General features: G+C 40.0%; 5 gene segments (V, D, J or C); all 5 read right to left on the bottom strand.

Annotated features, from left to right (window-relative positions):
• Window positions 1-5,537: 5,537 nt before the first annotated feature.
• On the bottom strand, window positions 5,538-5,974 carry LOC115575187 (immunoglobulin heavy variable 1-24-like). The segment is given in 2 exon segments: window positions 5,538-5,830; window positions 5,926-5,974. Coding segments are annotated over 2 exon segments (336 nt in total).
• A 3,518-nt stretch (window positions 5,975-9,492) lies between these two features.
• On the bottom strand, window positions 9,493-9,928 carry LOC115576131 (immunoglobulin heavy variable 3-30-3-like; the record flags this gene model as incomplete). The annotated part of the segment is given in 2 exon segments: window positions 9,493-9,791; window positions 9,880-9,928. Coding segments are annotated over 2 exon segments (348 nt in total), but the record flags the coding sequence as incomplete, so codon positions are not given.
• Window positions 9,929-10,723: 795 nt separating this feature from the next.
• On the bottom strand, window positions 10,724-11,188 carry LOC115576121 (immunoglobulin heavy variable 3-23-like; the record flags this gene model as incomplete). The annotated part of the segment is given in 2 exon segments: window positions 10,724-11,016; window positions 11,118-11,188. Coding segments are annotated over 2 exon segments (336 nt in total), but the record flags the coding sequence as incomplete, so codon positions are not given.
• A 109-nt stretch (window positions 11,189-11,297) lies between these two features.
• LOC115575186 (Ig heavy chain V region 6.96-like) lies at window positions 11,298-12,309 on the bottom strand. The segment is given in 3 exon segments: window positions 11,298-11,306; window positions 11,873-12,168; window positions 12,261-12,309. Coding segments are annotated over 3 exon segments (354 nt in total).
• A 14,274-nt stretch (window positions 12,310-26,583) lies between these two features.
• Window positions 26,584-27,159, bottom strand: LOC115575185 (immunoglobulin heavy variable 3-30-3-like). The segment is given in 3 exon segments: window positions 26,584-26,589; window positions 26,726-27,021; window positions 27,111-27,159. Coding segments are annotated over 3 exon segments (351 nt in total).
• Window positions 27,160-27,934: the final 775 nt, after the last annotated feature.

Here is a 27,934-nt window from a genome sequence, read left to right as displayed (position 1 = left end):
GCTTCTCTTCTGCTGCTGCAGCTGACAGCATGATATCAAGTCTTTAAAGTACGTCGCAAACTGTGTTCTCATTGCTGACAGGTGCTCAGACGCTGATCGAAATAGAGAGGAGAAATCGTGTGACGTGCCTGCATCAGTGATGAAGTCTGCAAGGCAGGGGAACATGTTGCAGTTCCCTCGACTTATGCGGCCATGCCAGAGGTCAAGTTTTTGAGTGAAGGCGTCCACTTTGTCTGCCAGGAGCAAAATATGAGTTTCACGGCCTTGCAAAGACAGATTGAGGCCATTCAAGCGGTCAAATATATCGACCAAATAGGACAGAGAAGCAAGCCACATAGTGTCATCCAGATGCTTCGCCAGATCTGATCTGATTTCCGTCAAAAACAACTTCACCTCCTCTCGCAGCTCATACAACCGCTGTAACACCCGCCCCCTGGAGAGCCAGCGAACTTCAGTGTGCAGAAGCAGCTGTTCGTGCCCTGACCCCATCTCCTGGCAGAGGAGTCCAAACAAGCGAGAGTTTAGCGGCCGTGATTTGATGAGATTTATGATTTTCACGGATTGGTTCAGCACGGAGTCAAAGAGAACCGGCATGTTTTTAGCAGCTAGTGCTTCGCGATGGACCATGCAATGTGTCCATTTCACAAGTGGAGCTACTTGCTGAACGCGAGCAGCTAGGCCACGCTCACGGCCCGTCATTGCCCGCGCACCATCCGTGCGACGCATCGGTCCCAAGACAAACCATTTTCACGAAGAAAAATTTCAAGGACATTGAAGATGGCTTCTCCTGTAGTGTGCGACTGAAGAGGCCGGCAAAAGAGGACATCCTCCTCAATCGCCTTGTCCCGCAGATACCTGACATACACGAGGAGCTGTGCCTGCCCAGCAATATCAGTGGATTCGTCCAGCTGCAGCGTGTAGTAAGGACTTTTTTTTATGAACTCTATCAGTTGCTCTCTGATATCACTAGACATGTCTGAAATTCTCTTAGCGACTGTGTCATTGGACAGCGGTACTGCACAGAGTTTGGCTGCTGCACTATCTCCTATCATTATTCTGCACGTCTTGCGCGGCCGGCAAAATGAGAGTCTCGGCAATTGTATGCGGTTTACCCAGCTGACCTATTCTTTTGGCCACTACATACGACGCCTCCAAACACTGTTTAGACACAGTGCTGTGCACTGACATGGTTGCCTGTTGCTGATGGAGGCCATCAAGCTTTCTTTTAAAATATTTAGCCGGTTTATCCTTAATGCCAGCATGCTTTGTTTCGAGGTGCCTTTTTAGTTTGCAGGGCTTCATGCTGTCGTTTGCCAGCACCTCTGCACACACGACACACTGAGGTCTCAGATCAGCCGTGACTGTATACCCAAACTGCAGGTATGATTCATCGTACCTTCGAAGCTTTTTTGCAGCTGGTGGTGTGTCGGTTGCTTTGTTGGTCCTCACTAGAAATCTCTCCATTTCTGTTTGGTTTTGAAATAATTTGAATGTGGATTAGTTGTGTTTCCAATAAAGTTATGCTATGATGTAACGATGTGTGCGTGTTTGTGTGTGGCTATGTTGAGAGTCTAGTATCGGGGTAATCAGTCTGGACTTAGGCACGATCTTTAATAAAACAAACAAAATAACAGGCAGGCAATGCAGATTTTATTTTAAGACTTAATGACTGTAGTCCTTTGTCAGTGTGTGTGTGTGTGTGTGTGTGTGTCTTAGTCGCGTGGGTGTTGCAACACGGTGAAAAAGGCAGAGGGGTGGTTAGCGAAATGCACTGCCTAGCGAGCAGTTAAAAAATTACTAGCTAGGGCTGAGATGGGAATAATCTTTAAAAAGACTGTGGGATTAGTCTTTAAAAAGACTGTTTGGGTGTTTAAGTATAGACCTAAGTAAATTGATATCGAGATTGATAACAGATAGACTAGCGAGAGCTGGCACAAGCGAACTTGGCAAGAGACTGGACTAGAGTGAATTGAGCTGTGTGAGTCAAATGCAGTGATTTATTTTTGTGTGAGAGTGAGTGAAGAAACTTTTTAATTTACACCCCACTCTGTAAGCCACGGCGGGAACGGCGGCGGCCAAACGCATGCGCGATTAATTTGCAGCCTGGACGCGGAGTGTGTGTGTCTCCTCTCTGCTCTGACTGCAGGCTGGACTGCTGTGCGAGGTACTGAGAGACTGACCGCCTGTGAGTGCTTTTGGACGGGGGAGGGACTCATGGCAGCACCCGCTGCTCGTTGAGCACAGTAACTGCAGAGTGATACGTGCTTTCAAGTCAGAGTATCCAAACACCACAAAAGTCTCCAATAACACCAGTAAAAGTCGCTAGATTTGTCGGTAGTCGCTTTTGACAAAACATTTCAAAATGGGGGGGGGGCGGATTTTCGTGATTTTATTTATTTATTTATTTTTTTTTTCAGATTTATTTATTTTTTCCTCCCATCCTGTTGCCTACTCGCACCCCCCCGGGGGAGTGTCCGTGCCCCACCGGTTAAGAACCACTGGTCTAAGTCGTAGCACTACAAATACACCTGATGTGAGCTCAGCTCCTTTTTACCAACTTTGGAAACGTGGAGGTTGAAAGAGGAAGAGGGAGAGTAAGAGCAGCAGCAGGACGAGGGAGAGGATGAAGAAGGAGAGCAGGCAACAGTGACACTGCATCACCTCTCCATCCTCGGGCCTACAACACAGCCCTCATTATTCGCTTTCTGGACACACTTCATGACACAGTAGTCCAGGACGGGCCAGAGCAGCCCCAGTTTGTTGTCATCTGGCATAATGTCAGTTTCCATCGGGCTGCTCTGGTCCGGGACTGGTTCAGCAACCATAATAGATTTATTGCACTCAACTTGCCACAATACAGCCCATTTTTGAATCCAATTGAGGAGTTCTTTTCAGCATGGCGCTGGAAGGTTTATGACCATCAGCAGCATGCCCGCTAGCCTCTTCAGATGAGGTCCATACAGGGTTGGATACAGCATGCATGGCGATATTTCCCCCGTTGCTTGGCAAGGGAGGACATTGCCTATGATGTTGATTCCAACAGGGAAAATTGCATCCTATTGGTGTATTTGTGAATAAATATAGCTGCTGTTTAATTTGTAGTTAAGGTACAAGATAAATTAATTAAATGTGTCACATGTATATTGTATTGAACAAAACTTAAGTTTCTCTCTTCTCTTTTGTATTGATGTCCACTGCAGGGGAAGTCAGCTTGGATCTACTATTAAACTCTGAATTCTTCTTCTGTCTGCCCGTCAGAGAAAAATCACCTTAATTATTCAGTGAATTATATAAAGATTAATTTTGTATCAACTCATCAGACAGCAATGTCTCTATTAATGTTTGCATTTAACAACATGTACGCGCTTGAGTGACATGGTCTCTGGGTATTTGTGCAGGTCTGTTGGTGGTTTGTATCACTGTGGGCTGACATACACAGTAATAAACAGCTGTGTCCTCAGGCTGCAGATTCTGTCCTGTTAGAATCACAGAGCTGGTAGAAGTGTGTGTGTGGTAAAGGAACTTGTTCTTCAGAGCATTGTTTTGGTAAAAGGCACCTCCACCATAACGACTCACTATCCAGTCCATTGGTTTTCCTTCACACTGTCTGATCCAACCTGTTGCATAGCTGTTATCAGTCAAAGTTATCAGTCACAACCTTTGAGTCTGGCTGGATGAGATCAATACTGTTCACACCTGTGGAAACACAAATCAACATTATCTCCATCATCCATCTGACTATTCAGTGTTTCTAATGTGTTTATTAGTGTGAATCCACTGAAAGCTCCTCACAGGATCCAGCAGCCAGCAGCAGCAGCAGAGCTACAGAGAACATGGTTGGTATTGAAGGTGATCTGATGGGAGCTTCTCTTCTTCTGCTGCAGCTGACAGCATGATATCAAGTCTTTATAGCAGACTGTGAGGAAGTTCACTTTGCATGGAGAAGGACACTGACAGGATATAAAAGGAGCATCAACTGTCCTGTTACAAGGAGTCACAGCTTGGAGTTGTGTTGTGGCATTAATTTTGACACACATGTAAAACAATGTTCATATGATTCTAATGATTTTTATAATTCAGTTTTTTTTATTCTTTACAAGACTTTAACAAGTCAGATGGAAACACACTGACATGAATAGAATATTAGTAGTAGAATATCTATCTGAATCAAGCAATTTTATTGAGATGATGATTCTCTGATTGTGTTGATTTTCTTGAACTGAAATTTACTTCTATAATTGTGAAAAGCAGACAGTAAAGTTTTGACTTGTTTTGACATGTTGAGTTTTTGTACAGCTGCTCAACCAACAACAGATACACCTGCTGTCTGCTGTTGTCTCTGGAGATGGTAAAGCGGCCTTTGACTGACTCAGAGTAGTAGATGTCACTACTGCCATCACTGCTGATATAGACATAAGCGACCCACTCCAGTCCTTTTCCAGGAGCCTGTCTGATCCAGCTCATCCCATAGTCGCTGAATGTGAATCCAGAGGCTGTACAGGTCAATCTGTGAGATTCTCCAGGCCTTTTAACCACTGGTTCAGATTCTGTCAGAGTCTGACCATCAACACCTGTTGAGACAAAAAAAAACATGTGTGTCATTGGCTTGGCAGCACAAATAAAAGTTATTCAAAATTAAGATCACTGAAGATGTTCACCAGCCCAGCAGACAGTTAACAGCAGCAGTCCTGTCCTATAGTCCATCATGTTAAACTGTGTGTCCACTGTTCTCTGTCATCCTCTCTGCAGTCAGATAAGTAGAGGAGGAAGACATCTGAGTTTTGCATTGACTCCTCCTCACAGGGAGGAAACAGCTGGACTGGAGATATTTATAAAAACTTGGGAATTAATGTCCAAGAGTCTAACATGTTTTAGTTTCTGTGAAATGTCAGTCAGTATTAACAACATAACCACATTTATTCCATAAACAAAGAAATGTTATTCTTTGTTCAGACATCTGACACATTAACATACAGGATTTAATAAAGCTAATGAAAAACTGATTCATCTTGTCATCAATATTTTGTTTCTTATCAGTCACGTTCAGAACAGTTGGCAGCACATTAGAATATTTACAACGATAAAAGTAATTTACAGTTTAATTCTGATCAGCAGAATGACTTTTATGAATATTGCTTCATTGTCGTCTTATACCATCGCACAATTAACAGGTGTTTTATAGATTTTACTTAATGTTTTGATCAAGACACGCTGATCAAATAATTTTCAGACTGTTTTTCTCTTTTCAAACTAAATTCAAATAATTTATGGTTGATAGATTGACATACGGTGAGTGATGCAACATCACTTGCATCTCCGTGCATAATTTGTCCAAATCAGAAAATGAAAACATGATTCTTCATTTCATTACTTGTGTTCAGCAGACAGACCAGATGAAATGTTTCATTGTTAATTGGCCTCATTCAAACGAACATTATTTGTTTTCAAAGTCCTGACATGCTTCAGTGCTTCTCATACAGAGATCAGTGTAGTTCAGTTTTTGTACAGCTCTGTAGTCTGCTGTGTCACTGTGGCTCTCATGCACAATAATAAACTGCAGAGTCTTCTTGTTTTAGACTCTTCACCTCTAAGGACACAACATTTCTGGACGTGTCTTTGGTGATGGTAAACTGGCCTTGGACACTTTGGGCAAATATTGTGCCAGTTCCACTATCAATGCGTCCGATCCATTCCAGTCCTCTCCCTGGTTTCTGACGAATCCAGTGCAGCCAAGCCAGAGCAAGTCCTTCCACTTTACAGGACAGAGTGACTGGTTGTCCAGCTCTGCTGACCACTGGCTCTGAGGAGGTGAGGGACTGACCCTGAGCAGCTGAAAGAGACAGAGTTTAGATGACGAGGAGCCAGCAGACATCCAGAGCTCTTGTTCTCCTCCTCTGCTGACACACTGACACTGACTTCACTCACCTGAAATGAGAGCCAAGAAGAAGAAACTCAGTACAGCTGTCATGGTGGAAACTTGCCTGAGTCTGCAACTGCAAAGGCTTTTATGAAGGATATATACTGTGCAGGCAGAGTGGGCGGGGACTGTTCATCAGTGTGTGAATTTGTATTTTATCAGTCAGAAATTTTGGAGAAACAGTTTCTAAACATAAACACTAAATATGAGAAAAGGAGGAGCATTGTTGAGAGTTAGAACGTGTGGTGTGAAGTTAAGAAGAGCATTAATACAGTACAAGCTGAACTATCAGCCTCATGCTTTCATTATAAAACTGATGGGTCACCTCAGTGAGGAAGAATACTACAAAGACAGGAAACATAGGGAAAGGTTCAGTCAGAGTTTGAGTTTCATTCAGTTAAGATCACTGAGATCAGCAGATATGAGAGTCTCCTCATAGTGACAGAGAGAGAGAAACTTGAAACTGACTGACATCTAGTGGTGGTGGAGCCCTCATGTTGTGACCGACTTTAGATACCAAGTCATACAAACATTATTGTGGATTCATTTATTTTATTCATACCTGGACAATGATTTCCGCATATCGTATTGCTTTCATTGCCTGTTATGTGAGTGATTGATCATTACAGTAAGATATTCAATGATTTGTTTTAATGCTTATTGTTGTTGGTTAAAGGTGCACTTTGTAATTGTGGGGAAGAAATTTTAATTAGAAGTGAAAGATCATTGACAACTGACCCTGCCACCTTTCTAGTTTCAAACGGTGTTCTGGGGACCTTATTTTCCTCTGAGAACAACTTGTTCACTTATGGAAAAGATAAATATCTCTGAGTTTGTATTATTACCTCATTGATATTGTAAGTATTACAATTCTGAGTTTAAATTTCTTCTTTCTTCTTCTTCTTCTAAATAGTGCAACTTTAATGACTTATTCATCAAAAGTGTTCATGATTTTATTATAAACAAAGTTAGAATAAATAAAACTGTAAGTATTTTTCAGGCTCCTTCAGTCCAGTAAAGTTGAGTTCTGTAGGTTTTTGTACAGCTGCTCAACAACTCCAGTCACTGTGGCTGTCGAGCACAATAATAAACAGCAGAATCTTCAGTCTTCAGACTGTTCATCTGCAGATACAACTGCTGTCTGCTGTCGTCTCTGGAGATGGTAAACCGGCCTTTGACTGACTCAGAGTAGAATTTCCTGTCATTATCATATTCAATCCAGGCAATCCACTCCAGTCCTTTTCCATGAGCCTGTCTGACCCAGTTCATATGATAGTCACTGAATGTGAATCCAGAGGCTGTACAGGTCAATCTGTGAGATTCTCCAGGCCTTTTAACCACTGGTTCAGATTCTGTCAGAGTCTGACCATCAGCACCTGTCAAGGCAAACAAGATCCACATTTAGTTACGTTCCCTACAACAATGAAAATATGTGAAAAAAAAGTCAGCGTAGATGTTCACCTGCCCAGCAGACAGTTAACAGCAGCAGTCCTGTCCTATAGTCCATCATGTTAAACTGTGTGTCCACTGTTCTCTGTCATCCTCTCTGCAGTCAGATAAGTAGAGGAGGAAGACATCTGAGTTTTGCATTGTCTCCTCCTCACAGAGAGGAACTGGATTTGACATATATATTAGTTACTGTTTGGTCAAACTGTACAATGGATGTCTGTTGAAGTTCAAACCAGGTTCAGTGTCTGGATGTCTGACTCTTTTTGGACGTCTGTGAAGGTGCAAGAAAAGCTTCCAGCCAGAACATCTTTTGGAAGTCTACAGACATCTGACTCAGGTTCAACATCTGAATTGCCATCATTGTAAAACAAACAGTCATGTAAAATACCTGAAAATGATATTCATAATAAGGGGTGGACTTTTGTGAAAATGTCCAGAAATGTTCCAAGGTTGGGTTGTTGTATAAAAAGAAAGTGCTCGTTTGTCTCAATAATTAACAAGCAAGCACATGGCTTCATTATGGACAGTTTAATTGAATACAATGTTTTGGTTCTCTAAGTTTTGAACAGTAGTCAAACTGATGGAGGTTTGATGATCAAAACATGGTAGCCTGTGAGGTGGTCACCTGGACATCAGTTAAGATTGATAAATATAATTTAGATATCAGGGGACAGAAAACTCCAGAGGACAAAAAACATATTTGTTGATGGTTTATTTTATTGTAACATGAAAAACTTTTTAAAACATAGTTATGAGCTGAAAAATATTAAATTAATGCATTCATTAATTGTGAGTCAGACAGAGAAGAAACTTTTTAGATATTATCTCTGCTACATTTAATAATATTGTTATTGTGCATTCTGATGAAATGTGTTGTATTCATTTTTCTTCATCATTATTGAATTGATGTGTCTGTTTCTCTTTACAGTAACAGTGAACTGGTGTTGAAATCATTAGTGGTCTGAGGGCTCCTCCTCTGGTGGCTTCATGTTACAAGTGTTCAGACACTGAGGGGTTTTTGTTCAGGTCTACTGATCAATGTTGGTCTGACTGGAGCCAATAGAAGAGTCTGTTGACTGTTATTATATCTGCAGAGTGAAAACATGCCTGGAAATCACCTCTGCTTTACACATGATATTTTCATTTCATTACACACTCAACTGGAACATTTTGAAAATGTCCCTGTTTTTACATAAATGAAACAACTGTAAATGATTATCACAACTATTCTTACTGTGAATATTACATGAACCATATATAATGGAAAACATAATGTTTCAAATCAGCATCATAATATTAATGATGATGTGTCATGGAAACAAAAGGAGACACCATCAAGAATGTTGCTTTCTATAAGCCATGTTTACAGTGTGTTCAGCATGTTTTCAAAGCATTAAAACACTTTAAATATGATGTGAGCTGTTTTCCTGAGAGAATGTATTTACTGTCAGCACCTCCTACATCACATTTAAGATTGACTTCAAATGTAAGAACAGCTTGTTGTTATTGCAGCATTTGATCACTTAGTGTTCTTCCTTTATTTGCAGCAAAGTGACAGCAGACAGCATCATGTAAACAGGATGAAAACTTCTGGCTGATGCTGCTGGTTGGAATGAAAGGTTTTTAATCATTTCAGTGTCAGCAGATGTTTGAAGACATACAGAGAAACTTGGAGTGTCGAGAGGAAAACAGCTGCTCAGGAACTGAAACCTGTGAGACAAAATGCAAAAACTACATCTGAGTGTTGAGAGTCAGTCAGTTAATATTAATGAGAACACAGAGTCTCCTTTAAGTAACAGACAATTTTGAGAAATTGTTGCCTCTTAATTTGTAGAATTTTGCAGTGGTTTTATTTCAGTGACCACATTGTTGTGCTGCCGTTGGGTCTTTTATCAACAAGTAACCTTTATTCTATTTGGTTAGAATTTCCCTGAGGGGATGAACAAAGTATCTATCTATCTATTTTCATTTAATGATATCTATCAATATTTCTCAGGAACAGATTTCAAATTATACCATAATTGTGCATGATTTAAAAGACTTCATGCTTGGGCTTTTCCAGCCCAGTAAAGATGAGTTCTGTAGGTTTTTGTACAGCTGCTCAACAACTCCAGTCACTGTGTCTCTCGAGCACAGTAATAAACAGCAGAATCTTCAGTTTTCAGACTGTTCATCTGCAGATACACCTGCTGTCTGCTGTTGTCTCTGGAGATGGTAAACCGGCCTTTGACTGACTCAGAGTAGTAGATGTTGCTACTGTCATAAATAGCAGCAAGCCACTCCAGTCCTTTTCCAGGGGCCTGTCTGATCCAGTGCATCCAGTAGCTGCTGAATGTGAATCCAGAGGCTGTACAGGTCAATCTGTGAGATTCTCCAGGCCTTTTAACCACTGGTTCAGATTCTGTCAGAGTCTGACCATCAACACCTGTTGAGACAAAAAAAACATGTGTGTGTCATTGGCTTGGCAGCACAAATAAAAGTTATTTAAAATGAAGATCAGTGTAGATGTTCACCTGCCCAGCAGACAGTTAACAGCAGCAGTCCTGTCCTACAGTCCATCATGTTAAACTGTGTGTCCACTGTTCTCTGTCATCCTCTCTGCATTCAGATAAGTAGAGGAGGAAGACATCTGAGTTTTGCATTGACTCCTCCTCACAGGGAGTAACTGGATTTGACTTGAATCTCAGTTACTGTTTGGTGAAAATGGTGAATTAATATGTTAACTGAACATGATTCATTCCCTCAAGAGAAACTATTGCATGTTTAGTAGTTTGTGTGCAACTATTTGACAAACACATCATCTATGTTGGTTGACCCTCATTATAAAGAACTGTGCATCATGTCAAAAACTTGACAAGCTATACCACTAAATTGAGTATTTTTAATTACATTTTAATCTGAACAACAAGAAATGACAACAGATGTTCTTCCTTGTGTTGTAATGTTGATTTTCTGATGAACTTTTTATGAGGCATACCTTTTAAAGGACATCAGGGGAAATTTAACTGCAGTAGTGAATACCTAAACTTATGTTACTTAAGTGTTATGTTTGTTTAGATGAAGAGCTTTTTAAAATGCATTTGTGAGCTAAAATCATTTTGTCATTATTTCACTTACATGATGGTAGTCATAATGTCTCCATTCAATATCATCATGGTTGAATACTTTCATAAACCAGCTCATGTTTCTTTTATTTTGATTAATGTGTCTGTTTCTCTCTCTGATGTAACAGTGAACTGGTGTTGAAATCATTAGTGGTCTGAGGGCTCCTCCTCTGGTGGCTTCATGTTACAAGTGTTCAGGCACTGAGGGGTTTTTGTTCAGGTCTACTGATGGTTTGTGTTATTGTGGCTCTCTGGCACAGTAATACACAGCAGTGTCTTCAGACTGCACATTCTGTCCATTTAGAGTCACTGTGTTGCTGGAAGAGTCTGAGTTGATACTGAATTTGTTCTTCAGTGAATCCTTGATGTATGTGCTATATCCAACACCTCCTCTTATAATCCACTCCAGTCCTTTCCCTGCAGGCTGTCTGATCCAAGCTGTAGCATAGCTGCTAACAGAATAAGAGACCTGACAGGTGATGGTCAGATGTTGACCTGGCTGCACAGTCACAGAGGCTGGCTGTGTCAACTGTTCACACTTCACACCTGTGGAGGAAAACATGTTGAATATTGAATGAGTGTAATAAGAGTGAACAGTCAGTGTGCTGTGATCATACTGTCAGTGTCTCTGCCTCAGTGAGACTCACAGGATCCAGCAGCCAGCAGCAGCAGCAGAGCTACAGAGAACATGGTTGGTATTGAAGGTGATCTGATGGGAGCTTCTCTTCTTCTGCTGCAGCTGACAGCATGATATCAAGTCTTTATAGCAGACTGTGAGGAAGTTCACTTTGCATAGAGAAGGACACTGACAGGATATGAAAGGAGCATCATCTGTCCTGTTACAGGGAGTCAGAGCTTGGAGTTGTGAACATTTATTTTAAGAATATGAAAGAAAATGTGTTTATTAATTTAAGAATAGCTCAATTATAAAGTCTGTTTTTTCCACAAATCTTCTAACAAAAGACATACAAATGAAACATTCACATTCAGATCAACAAAACATTAACTGTTCCATCTCTGAACTGAATATAATATAAAAAAAATTAAAAAAGCATCAGTATTTTATTTTGTATGTGTTATTTTTTTATGTTTTCATTCTGTGAAATGCAGAATTTCGATGCGAGTGTTTCTTTGATTAGAACTGAACAATGATTTAAGCAAATAGACTGTTGTGCTGTTCTTGACTGTTTTGTAAGAGAGTGATTGTTACCGTAAAACATTTGTTTTCTTGTGTTTTTAATGGTTATTGTAGTTTGTAAATGATTGTTCTCCTTAATTGTTCACGCTTTTAATAAAAAATGACGACAAAACAGAAATTCTGTCTCATCCCAGTCCAGTAAAGATGAGAACTGCAGGTTTGTGTACAGCTGCTCAACAACTCCAGTCACTGTGTCTCTCGAGCACAATAATAAACAGCAGAATCTTCAGTTTTCAGACTGTTCATCTGCAGATACACCTGTTGTCTGCTGTTGTCTCTGGAGATGGTAAACCGGCCCTTGACTGACTCAGAGTAGTAGATGTAGCTACTGCCACCACTGATAGCAGCAAGCCACTCCAGTCCTTTTCCAGGAGCCTGTCTGATCCAGTTCATATAGTAGCTGCTGAATGTGAATCCAGAGGCTGTACAGGTCAATCTGTGAGATTCTCCAGGCCTTTTAACCACTGGTTCAGATTCTGTCAGAGTCTGACCACCGACACCTGACAACACACAAATGAATAAACAGTTATTGGTTTTTTAAGCTGTAACCTTTTTCAGGTAACTTTATATTAAGGTCACTGTTAATCTTCACCTGCCCAGCAGACAGTTAACAGCAGCAGCCCTGTCCTATAGTCCATCATGTTAAACTGTGTGTCCACTGTTCTCTGTCATCCTCTCTGCAGTCAGATAAGTAGAGGAGGAAGACATCTGAGTTTTGCATTGACTCCTCCTCACAGGGAGAAAACAGCTGAATTTGACTTAGTTCTGATATGTTTTTAGACTGAGAATCTAAGAGATTTTTTCCAAATATATAAAAGAAATGACTTCCAAAATGTCTCGCTTTCAAAAGGAACATGTTTTATGGACACTGCACTTTTAGTTCTAAGCTGATGGGTCATCTCAGTGAGGTTGGTTACTGCTAAGAGAGAAAACTTAAAGGGAGACAGTGTTATTCCTTCAGGAGCACAGGAAATGAAGGTGTATCTTATTGCAGAATCGCTGATTCATTTAGCTTTCATCAGATCCATAAGAAGCAGCTCCTTCAGTCTTCCAGCTGTTTGTCCTGGAATCTGTTTGAGATATTAAACTACATCTGAATGAACTTCAGCTGCAGTCATTGCTTGGCCATTTTCACCTCATGTAGATGCTTTTGATGGTCATCCACACGCTTCTCGTAGTCCTCTGGCTGAATTTTTAATCACTCCTCTTGACAGAATCAGTGAAGTTCAACTACATTTGTTGGCTTCCTGGCACAGACTTGTTTCTTCAGCACAGTCCACATGTTCTTAGTGGGGTTCAAGTCAGGATTTTGGGAAGGTCATTCTAAAACCTCGGGTGTAGCCTGATTTAGCAGTTCCTTTTCCACTTTTGATGTGTGTTTGGGATTACTGTCCTATTGGAACACCCAACTGCAGCCAAGACCCAATCTCCTGGCTGATGATTTGAGGTTTTCCTCAAGAATTTGGAGACAATTTGGAGACAATCCCTGTGATCACTGAACCTCACCACTGACAGTATTTTGTACAATGATGAATTTAGTTGTGTTTCAGTGAGCATGAAGAAAGTTTTAGTCCCTGTGTCACCTCTCAGGTGTGTTGTGGAGACCAGGATCCTGCAGGACACGAGTCACAGCCCACAGGAAACATGTCACTAGGACATCTATTTGTCTGTGTGTAGGGAAACCACATTCTGGACTGACATTAGAAAAATAAAAAGTCACATTTGTAATCCAGGAAGGAGGATCATTTTCTTGATGCAGTAGTGATGACTTGGCAAACAATTTGGTTGTGTAAGATAGAATATATCCTAGAAAAACGTTTAATGAAACCCTCATGAAAATATATTGAATTTGTGGTTGTGGAGTATTTACTCAAATGTTTCAAAAGTGTTATTTTTCAGTATCAATGACTTTATACAAAAAGGTTTCAACATACAAGAAAACAGTGACAAAAAATAAATACAGTATCAAATTAGGGCTGGGACTCGATTAAAAAAATTAATCGAATTAATCAGAAGCTTTGTAATTAATTAATTGAAATTAATCGCATTTGAATCGCATATAAATATTTGACCTGAGAACAGTGAGAAGCAATTTTTTTCACATGGATTTTAGTATACCATTGAATAATGACTGAATACAGAAGCTTAAGCAACAAAACATTGTTTGGGTTTTCTTTTTAAAGACCAACAGACCAGTGCAATTTTTGCCATAAAGTGTAGCAATAGCTTATTTAGGAATACATTTCAGAGATTCAGGTAGCCTATAGGTAGGTAGACCTTCTGTAAACTATAACACTTTGTTTTTTAAGTAAAACACAATACTTTCAAGTACATTCAGAACATTGGAAACCCTGACTATTAGAAAGCATCTATCTTCAGAGGCCACAACAGACTTTACCAACAGTTGATCCAAACAAATCAATTTCAGTCCAACTCTCTGTAAATAACCTTGGCCAAAACAATAAACAGTTCAACATAAAGTGCCAGTTGCAACAACAACATAATAAATAGTTGCTTAGCATTTTGGTGATATCTGAGGCTTGATATGCTGCGGTGATACGCAAACTCCTTCTTGCATAATTTGCACACAACCGTGCTCTTATCTACGCTGCCATCCGTCCATCCGTCCGGGCCAACCAGAGCGGCTCATCTGCTTCTTCGTTCATTGTTGTTGTCTGAAGTCATGAACGCAGTGTTGGGCAAGCTACTCGAAAAAAGTAGTGAGCTAAGCTACAAGTTACTCTACATTAAATGAAGCTTCACTACACCAAAGCTACTCCCCAGAGAAATGTAGCAAGCTAAGCTACAGCAAAATGGCAAAAGTAGCTTAACTACATCAAAGCTAATTTTTTCTATATTGGAACAACTTCATTCCAAGTCAAAGCTATCTCAGTGATCAATAAAATTATCAATCAGACAGATAAGCAGGCAAAAATGTTACGTTCAATTGTTTATTAAACAATAATTTGTGCTTTCACTATTTTGTATATTTTATTATTCAACTATCAATGCACACTTAATTCTAACATCCATGGACAGACATTCACCTTGCTACCACAGCAATATCCACCTGACTTACACTGATGGACAGTGTCCTACACTGTAGCATATTAACATAATTAAACAGCAAATAGTATATTATAGTTGTAGTTTTCGTTAAGGTTCTCTTGTCTTCTAGTTTCAGCTTTATAATTTATATTTGATATTTGAGTTAGTCTATTTAGTTATTGTATATAATTCAGCCTTTAATTGTATTTGTTTCTTTTACCTACCTCATTGTTTTTTGATTTTGATTTATGTCAAGTGGCTGTAACACTTTAATTTCCCTTTGAGATTAATAAAGTACTCTATCCATCAACCAGTGTCTCATATAACTGGCAGTTTCAAAAGTGGTATTTTTATTAGGCCCACTGTGTAGTAGTAGCTATATCTACATACATTTTAAGCTAATCATTTTGACTAGTGTGTATTACTGTGTGTGTGTGGTAAAGGAACTTGTTCTTCAGAGCATTACTTTGATAAAAGTCTCCTCCACCCAACCGGTGCCAAATCCAGTCCATTGGTTTTCCTTCACACTGTCTGATCCAACCTGTTGCATAGCTGTTATCAGTCAATGAATAACCAGAGGCCTGACAGGTGATGGTCAAAGACTGTCCAGGCTGCACAACCTTTGAGTCTGGCTGGATGAGATCAATACTGTTCACACCTGTGGAAACACAAATCAACATTATCTCCATCATCCATCTGACTATTCAGTGTTTCTAATGTGTTTATTAGTGTGAATCCACTGAAAGCTCCTCACAGGATCCAGCAGCAGCAGCAGAGCTACAGAGAACATGGTTGATGTTGAAGCTGAACTGATGTGAGCTCTTCTGTCCTCTCACTGAGACAAATTTCACGTCCTTAGGAGGCGAAACACACAAGGTGGCTAATTTACATACTGATGACAGTAAATCAGCTGACTAAAGTCTATTAAAATGAATCAAAATTAAAACTAAATATTCAGGGGTTTCTCTTCATCTCACTCAAAGAGAGGATGAAACTTAATTCACTGACAAATACACTTTGGATTGTTATGAACGCACCATGTTTTGTAGTTTGTAGACTCCATGAAGTTGGCTGAAGAGTCCTGATTAACTGATGAAAGCAATTATGACTCAGATAATGATAATTGTTTAATAAAATCTCATTGAAAATATCCTAACTTTCAGCTTTTTCAATATGTACACTGAATTCATTTCATTACTTGACTTTATCATGTATAAAATTTATAAAACTGTAATTTGTTTAACAAAAGTGTATCACTCTTCATGAAGTTCAAGTATTTAAGTTGTTACTGTCAAATTGAATTAAGATCCTTTCTCTAAAATCTGCAGAATGTTTCTCCCTTTACTGTAACAGTGAACTGGTGTTGAAATCATTAGTGGTCTGAGGGCTCCTCCTCTGGTGGCTTCATGTTACAAGTGTTCAGGCACTGAGGGGTTTTTGTTCAGGTCTACTGATGGTTTGTGTTATTGTGGCTCTCTGACACAGTAATACACAGCAGTGTCTTCAGACTGCACATTCTGTCCATTTAGAGTCACTGTGTTGCTGGAAGAGTCTGAGCTGATACTGAACTTGTTCTTTAGGGAATCTTTGTAGTATGTTGTTGATCCAACTCTCATCCTAATCCACTCCAGTCCTTTCCCTGCAGGCTGTCTGATCCAAGCTGTCCAGTAGCCACTAACAGAATAAGAGACCTGACAGGTGATGGTCAGACGTTGACCTGGCTGCACAGTCACAGAGGCTGGCTGTGTCAACTGTTCACACTTCACACCTGTTAAAAAAACCAAAATGTTTTGTAACACATGATCAAGTTAAACTGCAAAAGAAGAACTGTTGACTTTGACAAATCCAGAGAGACTCACATCCAGCTGCCAACAGCAGCAGCAGAGCTACAGAAAACATGGTTGATGTTGAAAGTGACGTGCTGTGAACTCAACTGACAGCCTGATGGGAAGTTTTTATAGCTGAGTAACAAGGAAGCTCACTGAGTTTGCATACAATCAAACATATGAAGCATCAATGCTGGTCTGACTGGAGCCAATAGAAGAGTCTGTTGACTGTTATTATATCTGCAGAGTGAAAACATGCCTGGAAATCACCTCTGCTTTACACATGATATTTTCTTTCATTACGCACTTAACTGGAACATTTTGAAAATGTTCCTGTTTTTACAGAAATGAAACAACTGAAAATGATTATCTCAATTATTCTTACTGTGAATATTACATGAACCATAGATAATGGAAAACATATTCTTTAAAATCAGCATTACAATATTAATGATGATGTGTCATGGAAACAAAAAGAGAAACCACCAAGAATGTTGCTTTCTATAAGCCATGTTTACAGTGTGTTCAGCATGTTTTCAAATCATTAAAACACTTTAAATATGATGTGAGCTGTTTTCCTGAGCAGATGTTTGAAGACATACAGAGAAACTTAGAGCCTCGAGAGGAAAACAGCTGCTCAGGAACTGAAACCTGTGAGACAAAATGCAAAAACTACATCTGAGCGTTGAGAGTCAGTCAGTTAATATTAATGAGAACACAGAGTCTCCTTTTAGTAACAGAGGAGAGACAAACTTGTCACTGACTGCCCTCTAGTGATTTTATGACAGTAACAAACATTATTTTTCACATTTATGTGGCCTAGGGAAATTAGAATAACAGAGGACACAAACTATTTATGGGATCTTTATTTCTCCGAATAATCTTTTAAAGGGAGAGATTAAAATCTTATCCTTCAAAACTCAAATGACTTCACTTATCCTGGTTCATAATATCCCTGACTGAAATGCATTAACCTTTTGAATAAAGTGACCAAAATCCTCAGCTGACAAAAGCTGTATCTAATGCAGTAATTCAGCTTAGTGTATTAATGAGAATATATCTAATTAAAGAATACATGAACCCTAAATTACTTGACTGAAAGTGGCTACATTTATATCAATGACTTCAATTTAGTGACTGTTACGAGCAGGGCCTAGGGGAAACCCTGGCGCAACAGGAAAATGAGACTCCCCTCTTCCTGTTCCCCAAACACCACAAGCAGTGAGCATTTTAACAAAGTTTTATTAGCAAACATTTTTTGTCCACAATCACACAAATGCTGGTCAGCAGAGGAGGAGAGCCTGCAGGAACTGGGCGGAGCCAGCCTTTAAACTTGTGGTTCCAAGGCAGCAGCCAATCAGCTCCCTGGGGCAACCTGCAACCACTCAAACACACCTGCAACCAGTCACACACACATGCACACACAGGCTGTGTCCAAATTCAGGGGCAGCATCCTTGTGCATATATTTGAAGTGCAATTACGTCACTAATAATAATAATAATAATGATAATAATAATACATTTTATTTATACAGCGCTTTTACAGCTCTCAAAGACGCTTTACATTAAACCAAAAACAGAGGAAAAATACATAAAGAAATAAATGAAAAGTACATATAAGGACAAACAAACAATGTGCAAATAACTGTGTGTGTGTTTGCGATTACAAAAACTGATGGGGGGCACAAGAAAGATAGCTATTATTGCAGGTTAAAAGCAGATTTAAAAAGATGAGTCTTGAGTAATGATTTGAAGGTGGATGGGTTAGAACAGTCACGGATGTGTTTGGGGAGGGCGTTCCAGAGGGAGGGGGCGGCTATGGAAAAGGCTCTGTCGCCCCAGGTGCGGTGCTTGGTCCTGAGCGGGTGTGAGAGGAGGTTAGCGTCGGATGATCGGAGGTTGCAGGATGGAGTGTGGTGGTGGAGCAAGTCTGTGAGGTAGGAAGGGGCCTGGTTATGTAGGGCTTTGTGGGTGAGGAGGAGGAGCTTGAAGTTGATTCGATATGGGACAGGGAGCCAGTGTAAGTTTTGGACAACAGGGGTGATGTGTTTGTGGGAGCGGGTGTGTGTAAGGAGGCGGGCAGCTGAGTTTTGAATGTACTGAAGTTTGTTGAGAACCTTGGATGATGAGCCATAGAGGATGCTATTGCAGTAGTCGAGTCGTGAGGTGATGAATGCATGGATGAGAGTTTCGGCGGCAGAGAAGGAGAGTGAAGCCGTGTGAAGCCTGTCCAAATTCAAAGTGTGCTCCAAATGCTCCCCACAAATGCCTCCTTCTTTTGCCTGTTTCTGGAGGACACACAGCTACTATCCTTCGTGGCTACAAATTGCCCAAGATTCATTGCGCGCCTAAAGAGAAGAAATAGATAAATAAATAATGGCAACCTCAAGTGGCGCAGATCTCTCATTTAAATGTAAGTATTGGGTCTATACTCAGTTTTTACTAATTTGAGCGTCAAACGCCAGATATGTTAAACTTCAAGGGACCTTAAAATCTCAAAATATCAGTTAAAATACGTTGGTAATGCTCAACTTAATGCCTTTTACTTTCAACCAATAGACGTTTACGTTCATGAACAGATTTAGATCAGGCTGTGATCCGTGTAAAGTCTAGTTGGAATAAAGAGCTAAGTTTATGATTATTATCCTTATGATGATTATATTTTTTTGCTGTATTAGAACTCTTTTGTGTGTTTCACACTTCGTCGTGTTTTAGGGAGCAAACAGAGAGCTTCATCACTGTCCGAGGTCAGAACATAAGTTCACAGGGCGAAACATTCCGCTGGCTGGATGGGAGTAAGGCAATAATATATAATATATAATTATAAATAGCCGATTTGTCAGTACTGATGTCACTTTTTGTAAATCTTTACATCCCTGTTTTAATGTGATCTTATGTTTACCTGTTATTTAGTTAATTTATGAGTTATTTTGAAATTATTTGTTCATAATTGTTCATTTTATTGTTACACGTTGTCTATTCCATTCAGTATTTACAGCTTAAGTACAGTTTATAACAGCAAACAGCATCAAGTGCTACTTTTCAGGGACAACAAGGGATTGAATGTTTTCTTTTATTATTAAGGTCTTAACATTTACAACTATTTACAAAATTACAGCATAAATAACTATTTACAGATTATTATTAACTATTAAAAAAAACAATTATTATTAAAAACAATATTAAAACAGTAACAGATGATGGACAGTGACAGGCTGAGCAGGAGTCCCTGTGCTGCTGGGCTGGATGGTGTCAGTGGGACATCATCTGGGTCGGTACTCAGGGTGTTTGGGGGTCCAGTCTCCTCTGTCCACCACATCCTCCATCAACTGGGTCTGCAGTTCTGACTCGATCCACGGCTGCCATGTCATTAAGAATGTTTTAAGAAAGAGGCAAGAATTATAATTTCATACTCTAATTATAATAATAATAATCATAATAAATTACAGCAAACAAAACTATCTACCAAACATTTTAAATACAATGCCTTTAAAATAATAAAATCATAAGTGGCGATCAGCAGTTTACATGTCAGCATTAACGTAATGTATTGGTATGTTAATGAGCCCAAACTGTTAGCTAGCTAATAATGATAATAACATTATGTGGGTTCAATAACAGGTTTACCTCTCCACGGTCCTCTCAGCCGGAGATAAACCAGAGCCGCTTCTCCTCTTCCTCCACAAGCAGGAGGATAAAAAAGGAAATCAGGAATTCCTGAAGCTCAAACAGATCTGACAGTCAAACTTTACTCTTCTTGTCACTTTCACGGACCTTACCTCACCAGAAATAGTGAGGTGCGGGTAGGGGCGGGAACATCTGGTGATGCAACCAGGAAATGCTGCGAAGGGTAGACCGTCCAATTTCACAACAGGCTGACGCTGCCTGCAGGTCTCTCTAAAGGACCCTGCCTTTGCTGGTGGTGAAGGATGGGTCCTTGAAAGATGCTGCCCCTGAATTTGGACACAGCCACTCACTCAGGTAAAAGAGGGACATTAAAACAGACAAACATTTATGACCTTTAGGGTCGTAACAGCGACATTATTGCCTCTTAATTTGTAGTTAAGTTTTATTTCAGTGAGCCCATTGTTGTGCTGTCTTTGGGCCAAATAATCTTTATTTTCTTTTGTTTCATTTAATTTAATCAATTTTTCTCAGGAAAAGATTTAAAATTATAATATATGAAATGTATGATATAAAATACTTCATGTTTGGCTCCTTCAGCCCAGTAAAGTTGAGTTCTGTAGGTTTTTGTACAGCTGCTCAACCAACTCCAGTCACTGTGGCTCTCGAGCACAATAATAAACAGCAGAATCTTCAGTCCTCAGACTGTTCATCTGCAGATACACCTGCTGTCTGCTGTTGTCTCTGGAGATGGTAAACCGGCCTTTGACTGACTCAGAGTAGTCAGTGCTGCCACCACCACTGCTGATAGTAGAAACCCACCCCAGTCCTTTTCCAGGAGCCTGTCTGATCCAAGCAGCATGAATATTGCCACTGAAGCCTGAATATGTGCAGGTCAGTCTGTGGGATTCTCCAGGCCTTTTCACTGCTGGTTCAGACTCAGTCAGTGTTTGACCCTCAGTACCTACAGACAGTTAAACAGCTCATTAGTTACTGTAATTCAGCCATGTTGTCTTTGTAGCAGGAGGTTTGTCAGAAAAACAATCATTGTTCTTACCTGCCCAGTTAATAGACAGGATGAGAAAAACAACCAAATAATCAGGTGTGATCATTGTAAAAGCCAGTTGTCTCTGTCCAGTCTACAGTGTGTCTGTCAGTGATTCAGTCTCTGTCCTTCACTCTGCAACACATATGTAGAGATGAAGAGATCAGAGTTTTGCATCGACTCCTCCTCACAGAGAAACACACCACATCTCACACACTTCTGGACAAAACAACAATGACATCATCATATCATGTTATACATTTTAAGATTTTCATTGTGATGTTTTTAATAATAAAAAGTGTCCGATGTGATTTGATAATTATGTTTATTCACACACCAGTCAGATGTATTTATTTAGTGGTCCACATACTGGATATATCATGTAAATGTTCAAATATATTCTCATCACCTGCTGTTAAACATTAATAATGGGAACATTATAAACCATCATTGTTGTAGAAAAACACATATTAGATGTAACACTGAGAAACAGGAAGTCACAAACCACAACATCAGCTGTTGTTTTTGTATGATGCATGTATGTATGTGTGAGTGTTTAGAGTCACTGTCATACTTTCCTTAGTTAGTGTCATCTGACTTCATATGTTCTGCTGCCACCTGTAGGTCTTTGGAAACAAATGTTCTGTGGAGTTTTTGTAAAGCTTCTCTGCTTCCTTTAACCAGTGCAGTGGTGGTCCTAGCTTTCATGATGCCCTGGGTGAACCTCACCTCCAACGTCGTTTCTAGGGAATACAAAGTTATGGAGTAAGATAGCTATCAAAAAGATGTCTGCATGATTGTAACCATTTGTATTCGTAATGCTAAACATTTGTATGTAAATAAAATTGTTGTACACACAATTCTACTATCATATACGAGTCTGAGAAATTGTTTGGGTTAGGATTATTTTTATGTGAGTATGAATCTAAAAGTTGTGAGTGCAACTCTAATTTCTACGACTACAAACACTGTTAACACGAATTCAAGTTTGTGGGTACGAGTAGAAAAGTGTTGAAATGACATCATGTAGGTTACAGGCAGATCACAGGGGAAAATAATCGAACCCTGATTTCTCCAAACGTTGCACTGCACCTGTCCTCTGTGAGGGGGGCGGGTCGAGAGACGAGCTGCCTGAATCTGACCGCACAGAGAACCCAAGACCAAGAGAGAGACTTACTGATACTGTAGCAGAATTACAATGTCCCAAAGACTGAAACCATCCGGTGCCCAGTGAAGGAATAGAAGGAAAGAAGAGGAAGATAAACATGAAGAAGATACAGGTACAGTAAGGTCAATGTGATGAAGTGAAAGGAAATTAATAGTTTAATGCTTCGTAGTTACCGTTGTTGGAGCAGAGTGTTACCTTGCTAGCTTACTTCGGATTGCAGCAGCGTTTAATAATCAATAAATATCTGAGTCGAAGTGTGTTAATGTTACTCCACCTTAAATTCATCAGGGACGTTTGGAAAGTTAAGGTTAGGCCTGTTCAGGTGTTATTACAGGTGTCTTTCCTGCTTGTATGTCAGTTAAAATGCTATTAGTTTTCCATCCCCTTTGTAATAGGGTCTGTAAGCCTTTGGTTTATTGTGTCACAGTTTATGTTTGTTAAAGTGTACATCAGTGTTAAAGTGCAGTTAAAGCGTATTACTGTCAATACTCTAAACCTTAGCTTTCCCATATCATTCATAATCGAAATATATATATACACTGCACTTTACGGCTTTTTGCGCTCTGGTTAGACTGAATTGCATTGCAAGGACAATAAAGTTGAATTAATCTCATCACATGTTCATTATTAATCTATAGCCCTTTTTAGATAGAAAAGGCGGCACATTTGCTCAAAGGTAAGGACGCAATGTGCCAGCCTGTCTTTCTAAAACCGAGGCGTACTATTCCTCCTTTTCTAAAAGCCGCCTCTGAGGTAGGCATAAACATGTGACGTGATGTGAAGCTCGAAGTTCGGCTGTGAACAGTTGACAATGAATTTGTCTTCAAAATAAGAGCTTTACATTGCACCCCATTGGAGTTTAGAACTGGGATCTTAGCGGAGGGCTTTTAATTTGAAAGTAGCAACCGTCCTTAGCTTGCCGACACAACAACAAGCTAACACGACCAAAGAGACCGAGGAGAGCAAGCATCTCCTGGATCTCAGCGGTTGTCCAGTTGCTCTTCTTAAAGTCCGCGGATTAAATGATGGACTGGCTGCTGTGATCAGCTGTTTCTTGGTTTTAAAACTCCCCAGCTGTGGGTCGCACAACAGTGCAGGTCATTGACACCTCCGCCCACCTTACGCAGAGGCCGGCATATTGCTACCTCGTTTTTAGATAGCAGGCGAGGCGGAAATTAGTGTACCCTCCAAGGCGAAAAATCGGCGTACCAAAACAGACCCCCAATTTGCCGGCCTCTGTCTAAAACCGCGAACCGAGCCGCCAAAAGGACGGGCAAATTGTCTTATCTTATCTTATCTTATGTATAGCACACATCAAGCGTCTGTTTTTTTAATTAAAATCTAACATGCAGTGGTCACATATACTTCTCTTCTCTCTTCAGATGCACTTTAAACATATTTCAGCACCAGCCAGTGACACAGCATCAGGTGCTCCTGTCCCTCTACCTCAGCACAGCAGAGTGACACAGCATCAGAACTAAAGGCTGACTGGACATCTCTTCTAACTGACAAAGTGAGATGAGAGTTAGTTCACAGAGGCCCAATGCAAATAAAAAAGCAGTTACACATTTCCCAAAAACAAAGATGGGAGAGTGTCAACATGACTTTTGTAACAGATCCGTAGTCAATGAGGAAAAAATCAAAAGATGGCTGATGCACTCAAACAGAAATGATAGCTTGCACTGCTTCTGCTGCTCAATGTTTTCTCCAAAAGAATACAGACTTAATAAGGAGGGACTAAAGGACTGGAAAAATGCAAGCCACTTGCTGAAGGTTCATGAGGATAGCCAGGAGCACAATACCCACATGGCAACATGGAAGGAGTTGGAGGTCGTTTTGCAAAGCGGCTGACAAGCAAGAGGTGGCACTTGCTGAGGCTGAGTGATAATATGTTTGCACAATGCCTTATTTATATCGATTTTTATCACTTGTTTCTTTCTTCAGTTTTTATTTGGTGTGATATTTTTTACTTAAAATCTTGAATACATACATACACTTTATGTGTGAGTGTATGAACATTGATTGTAAAATTGACTGCGATGCAAGGGGACGCTGGCTAAAATCTTGCTTAGGGCACCAAATTACTCAGGGCTGGCATTGCTGGTGGAGCTGCCAGCTCAGGTGAAGCATCACAGGTAAAGTCAATAACGTATATTTATTTCATAAAATTGTACTATTTAAAATAATATACAGTTCATGGACTTACAAACTTACTGCTTTAGCTTGCAAGCTAAATTGACACATAAATTGTGTCAATCGGTGTATAAATATAAGTTCAGTTTGTTTTCCTCTTTGCTAACCCTCCTCTCGGTCATGTGGATTTGTCTACAAGGAGGTCGGTGGGAAATCAATCAGTGGCTTGATGGATTCAAATACACATTATGACGTGTCTGCACGGGCGGTGGAGGACACGCGCCTGCACACACAGCTCACAGTCGACTGGCTCTGTGGAACTGGCTCCAGACTGGTTTCTTCAGCCGAAGCCGGAACAACGCCACTTGTGCCTGGCTATGAATTATCTGAGACATCATTTAAATAAAGAAATAAACTCTGACTGCAACCGTCTAATTATTTAAACTACGAACATGGTTCAATACAAACACTTTCCAAGGTGCATTTGCAAGTTTTTCCAGCACCATGCGGCTGTGATTAATTTAAATACAGGCTAAACAGCCAAAATGCTTGGCTATGGCATTCTTCTGACTTCCTTTGATGCCACTTTCAGGCTGCCAAATAAAACTAATTTGTTTAATTGTACTTGCGATGTTATGGTCTCAATTTCAAGGTCGGAGAAGTTCCTCTTAATGGACGTATTACGCATCTCCATGTCGTAAACTCTAGGGGCAAAGCCTCTAAATTGATAATATTTAAGGGCGTGATATTTAAATGACGATTGTTTTCAGCCGCCACGTTTAACAACCTCATATCATTCTTACGCTGTGATCGATGAGATACGAACGCTTCTAAATCACACATGAACCCTGTCGTAGAGGATTTCTGAGCTCGGATCTGCACTGGTTTCTACGTTAGATTGGTAAATGAGGGCCAAGGTGTCTTCAAAAGGAAGTGAGCCAGATCCAAACAAGGTGAAAGCTATCCTACAGATGCCTGAGCCTACATGTATGGAGGACGTCAGGCGCCTTATAGGCATGGCAAACTACCTGTCAAAGCTTGTACCTCAGGTGGCAAAAGTGGCTCACTCAGATGAATCACCACACGGAATAGGTGCCGTTCTCACACAGAAGCAGGCATGCCCTGGCAAAAGGTTGGAATGGACCTGTTCGAGTGGGTTAAACAAGACCTACCTGCTCATCATTGACTACTTCTCGCGATACATGGAGGTGGCTGAGCTCAGGGTCACATCATCTGAGGCTACTGTTCGTGCTGTGAAGGAGGCTTTTGCACATCACGGATATCCAGAGACTGTTGTATCCGGCAATGGGCCTCAGAGACATTCAGAACATTTGCAGAAGAGAGCTGCTTCGCACATGTCACAAGCAACCCTCGCTACTGAGAGCTACTGGGAACTCCTTTGAAGCCACCACCAAGTCAGGCAGAGTTTCCAAGGCTCCTGAGAGACTTGACGTACAAATGTTACAAATGTGATAAGAATTTGATGAGTTAATGTCATAAAAGCGTTGACAATGATTTGATAAAAGAAAAGGTTTGAAATGAGTTTAATGTTCTGATAAAAGAATACAGATGTATTCTGAAAAAAAAGATGTTGCTTAGCTAAGAGAGGAAGGTGTATCGGTAGACTGCACTACCCATAAGGCTATGCATTGGTGCATGCATTGGGTTTCGTTTTCACTAAGTAAACAAGTTGATGTGAGATGACTTCGGCGTTCAGTCTCATCATTATACATTATGTGAGTGATTGATCATTACAGTAAGATTCATTTCATTATAAGTTTAAATGCTTATTGTCGTTGGTTTACGGTTCACTTTGTAATTTTGGGAAATACATTTTAATGTGATAGATCTTTTGATGAAAGATCATTGACTACTGACCCTGCCACCTCTCTAGTTTCAAACGGTGTTCTGGGGACCTTATTTTCCTCTGAGAACAACTTGTTTATTCACTTATGGAAAAGATAAATATCTCTGAGTTTGTATTATTACCTCATTGACATTGTAAATATTACAATTCTGAGTTAAAATGTATTCTCCTAAACTACCCAGTGTCCCTTCAATGACTCATTCGTTAATACTGTTCATGATTGTACAAAGAATGAAGGAATGAATAAAACTGTAAGTATTTTTCAGGATCTATCAGCCCAGTAAAATTGAGCACTGTAGGTTTTTGTACAGCTGCTCAACAACTCCAGTCACTGTGAGCCTCGAGCACAATAATAAACAGCAGAATCTTCAGTCTTCAGACTGTTCATCTGCAGATACACCTGCTGTCTGCTGTTGTCTCTGGAGCCAGTAAACCGGCCTTTGACTGACTCAGAGTAGAATTTCCTGTCATTATCATTTTCAACCCAGGCAATCCACTCCAGTCCTTTTCCAGGAGCCTGTCTGACCCAGTTCATGTGGTGGCTGCTGAATGTGAATCCAGAGGCTGTACAGGTCAATCTGTGAGATTCTCCAGGCCTTTTAACCACTGGTTCAGATTCTGTCAGAGTCTGACCATCAACACCTGTCAAGGCAAACAAGATACACATTTAATGAGTTACGTTCCCAACAACAATGAAAATATTTGAAATAAAAATCAGTGTAGATGTTCACCTGCCCAGCAGACAGTTAACAGCAGCAGTCCTGTCCTATAGTCCATCATGTTAAACTGTGTGTCCACTGTTCTCTGTCATCCTCTCTGCAGTCAGATAAGTAGAGGAGGAAGACATCTGAGTTTTGCATTGACTCCTCCTCACAGGGAGGAAACACTTCCCACATTTCTATGAATTAAACTTCACATTTACAAATGACATTTATTCAAATCAGTTCAAGTGTAATTTGTCTCAGCATCATGTTTTCTCATTACTCCGCACAAGCATATTGGACAGATGAGGTCAATGATCTGCTGTTCAGTATCTTTCAGTAATCAGAGAATATCCATGAGCATTTTTGAAAATGTTTTATTGTCATCTCATCATGTTAAACCATCCATCAATGATTTGAATGAACTTTTTGATCAACAGCTTTCATTGTTTGTACTTAAACACAATGACATGGGCAGTTTAATATGAAATAATGTTTTGCCAATTGAGGAGACTATTTTTGTGAGTAATCTAGTGAAATAGTGTAGCTCGTCATGCTATAACCAGATATGATACATGACATCTTCACTGTCTCTGCAGGTGTTTTCACCTCAGAGGGAGACTGGTCCAGTTTGATCTCACTCCAAACTCCTGGAAGCAAAGAAAATGTGATCATCATCCAACAAACTTGTAAATCACAGGTTTGACATTTACAAAAGAAGTAAAGCAGAATGAATTTTCTCACCATGAATACTAACTACAAATAATAAACTCCAGATGATTGTATTTTCCATTCTGTGATAAACACTGTAGTTCAGAGCTCTCTGATCTCAGTGTTTCAAATATATCTCAGTC

Source organism: Sparus aurata, chromosome 23 (genome assembly GCF_900880675.1).
Source record: "Sparus aurata chromosome 23, fSpaAur1.1, whole genome shotgun sequence".
Lineage (NCBI taxonomy): Eukaryota > Metazoa > Chordata > Actinopteri > Spariformes > Sparidae > Sparus > Sparus aurata.
Note: the sequence above shows the minus strand (reverse complement) of the source record. Positions and strands in the feature narration are given on the sequence as shown.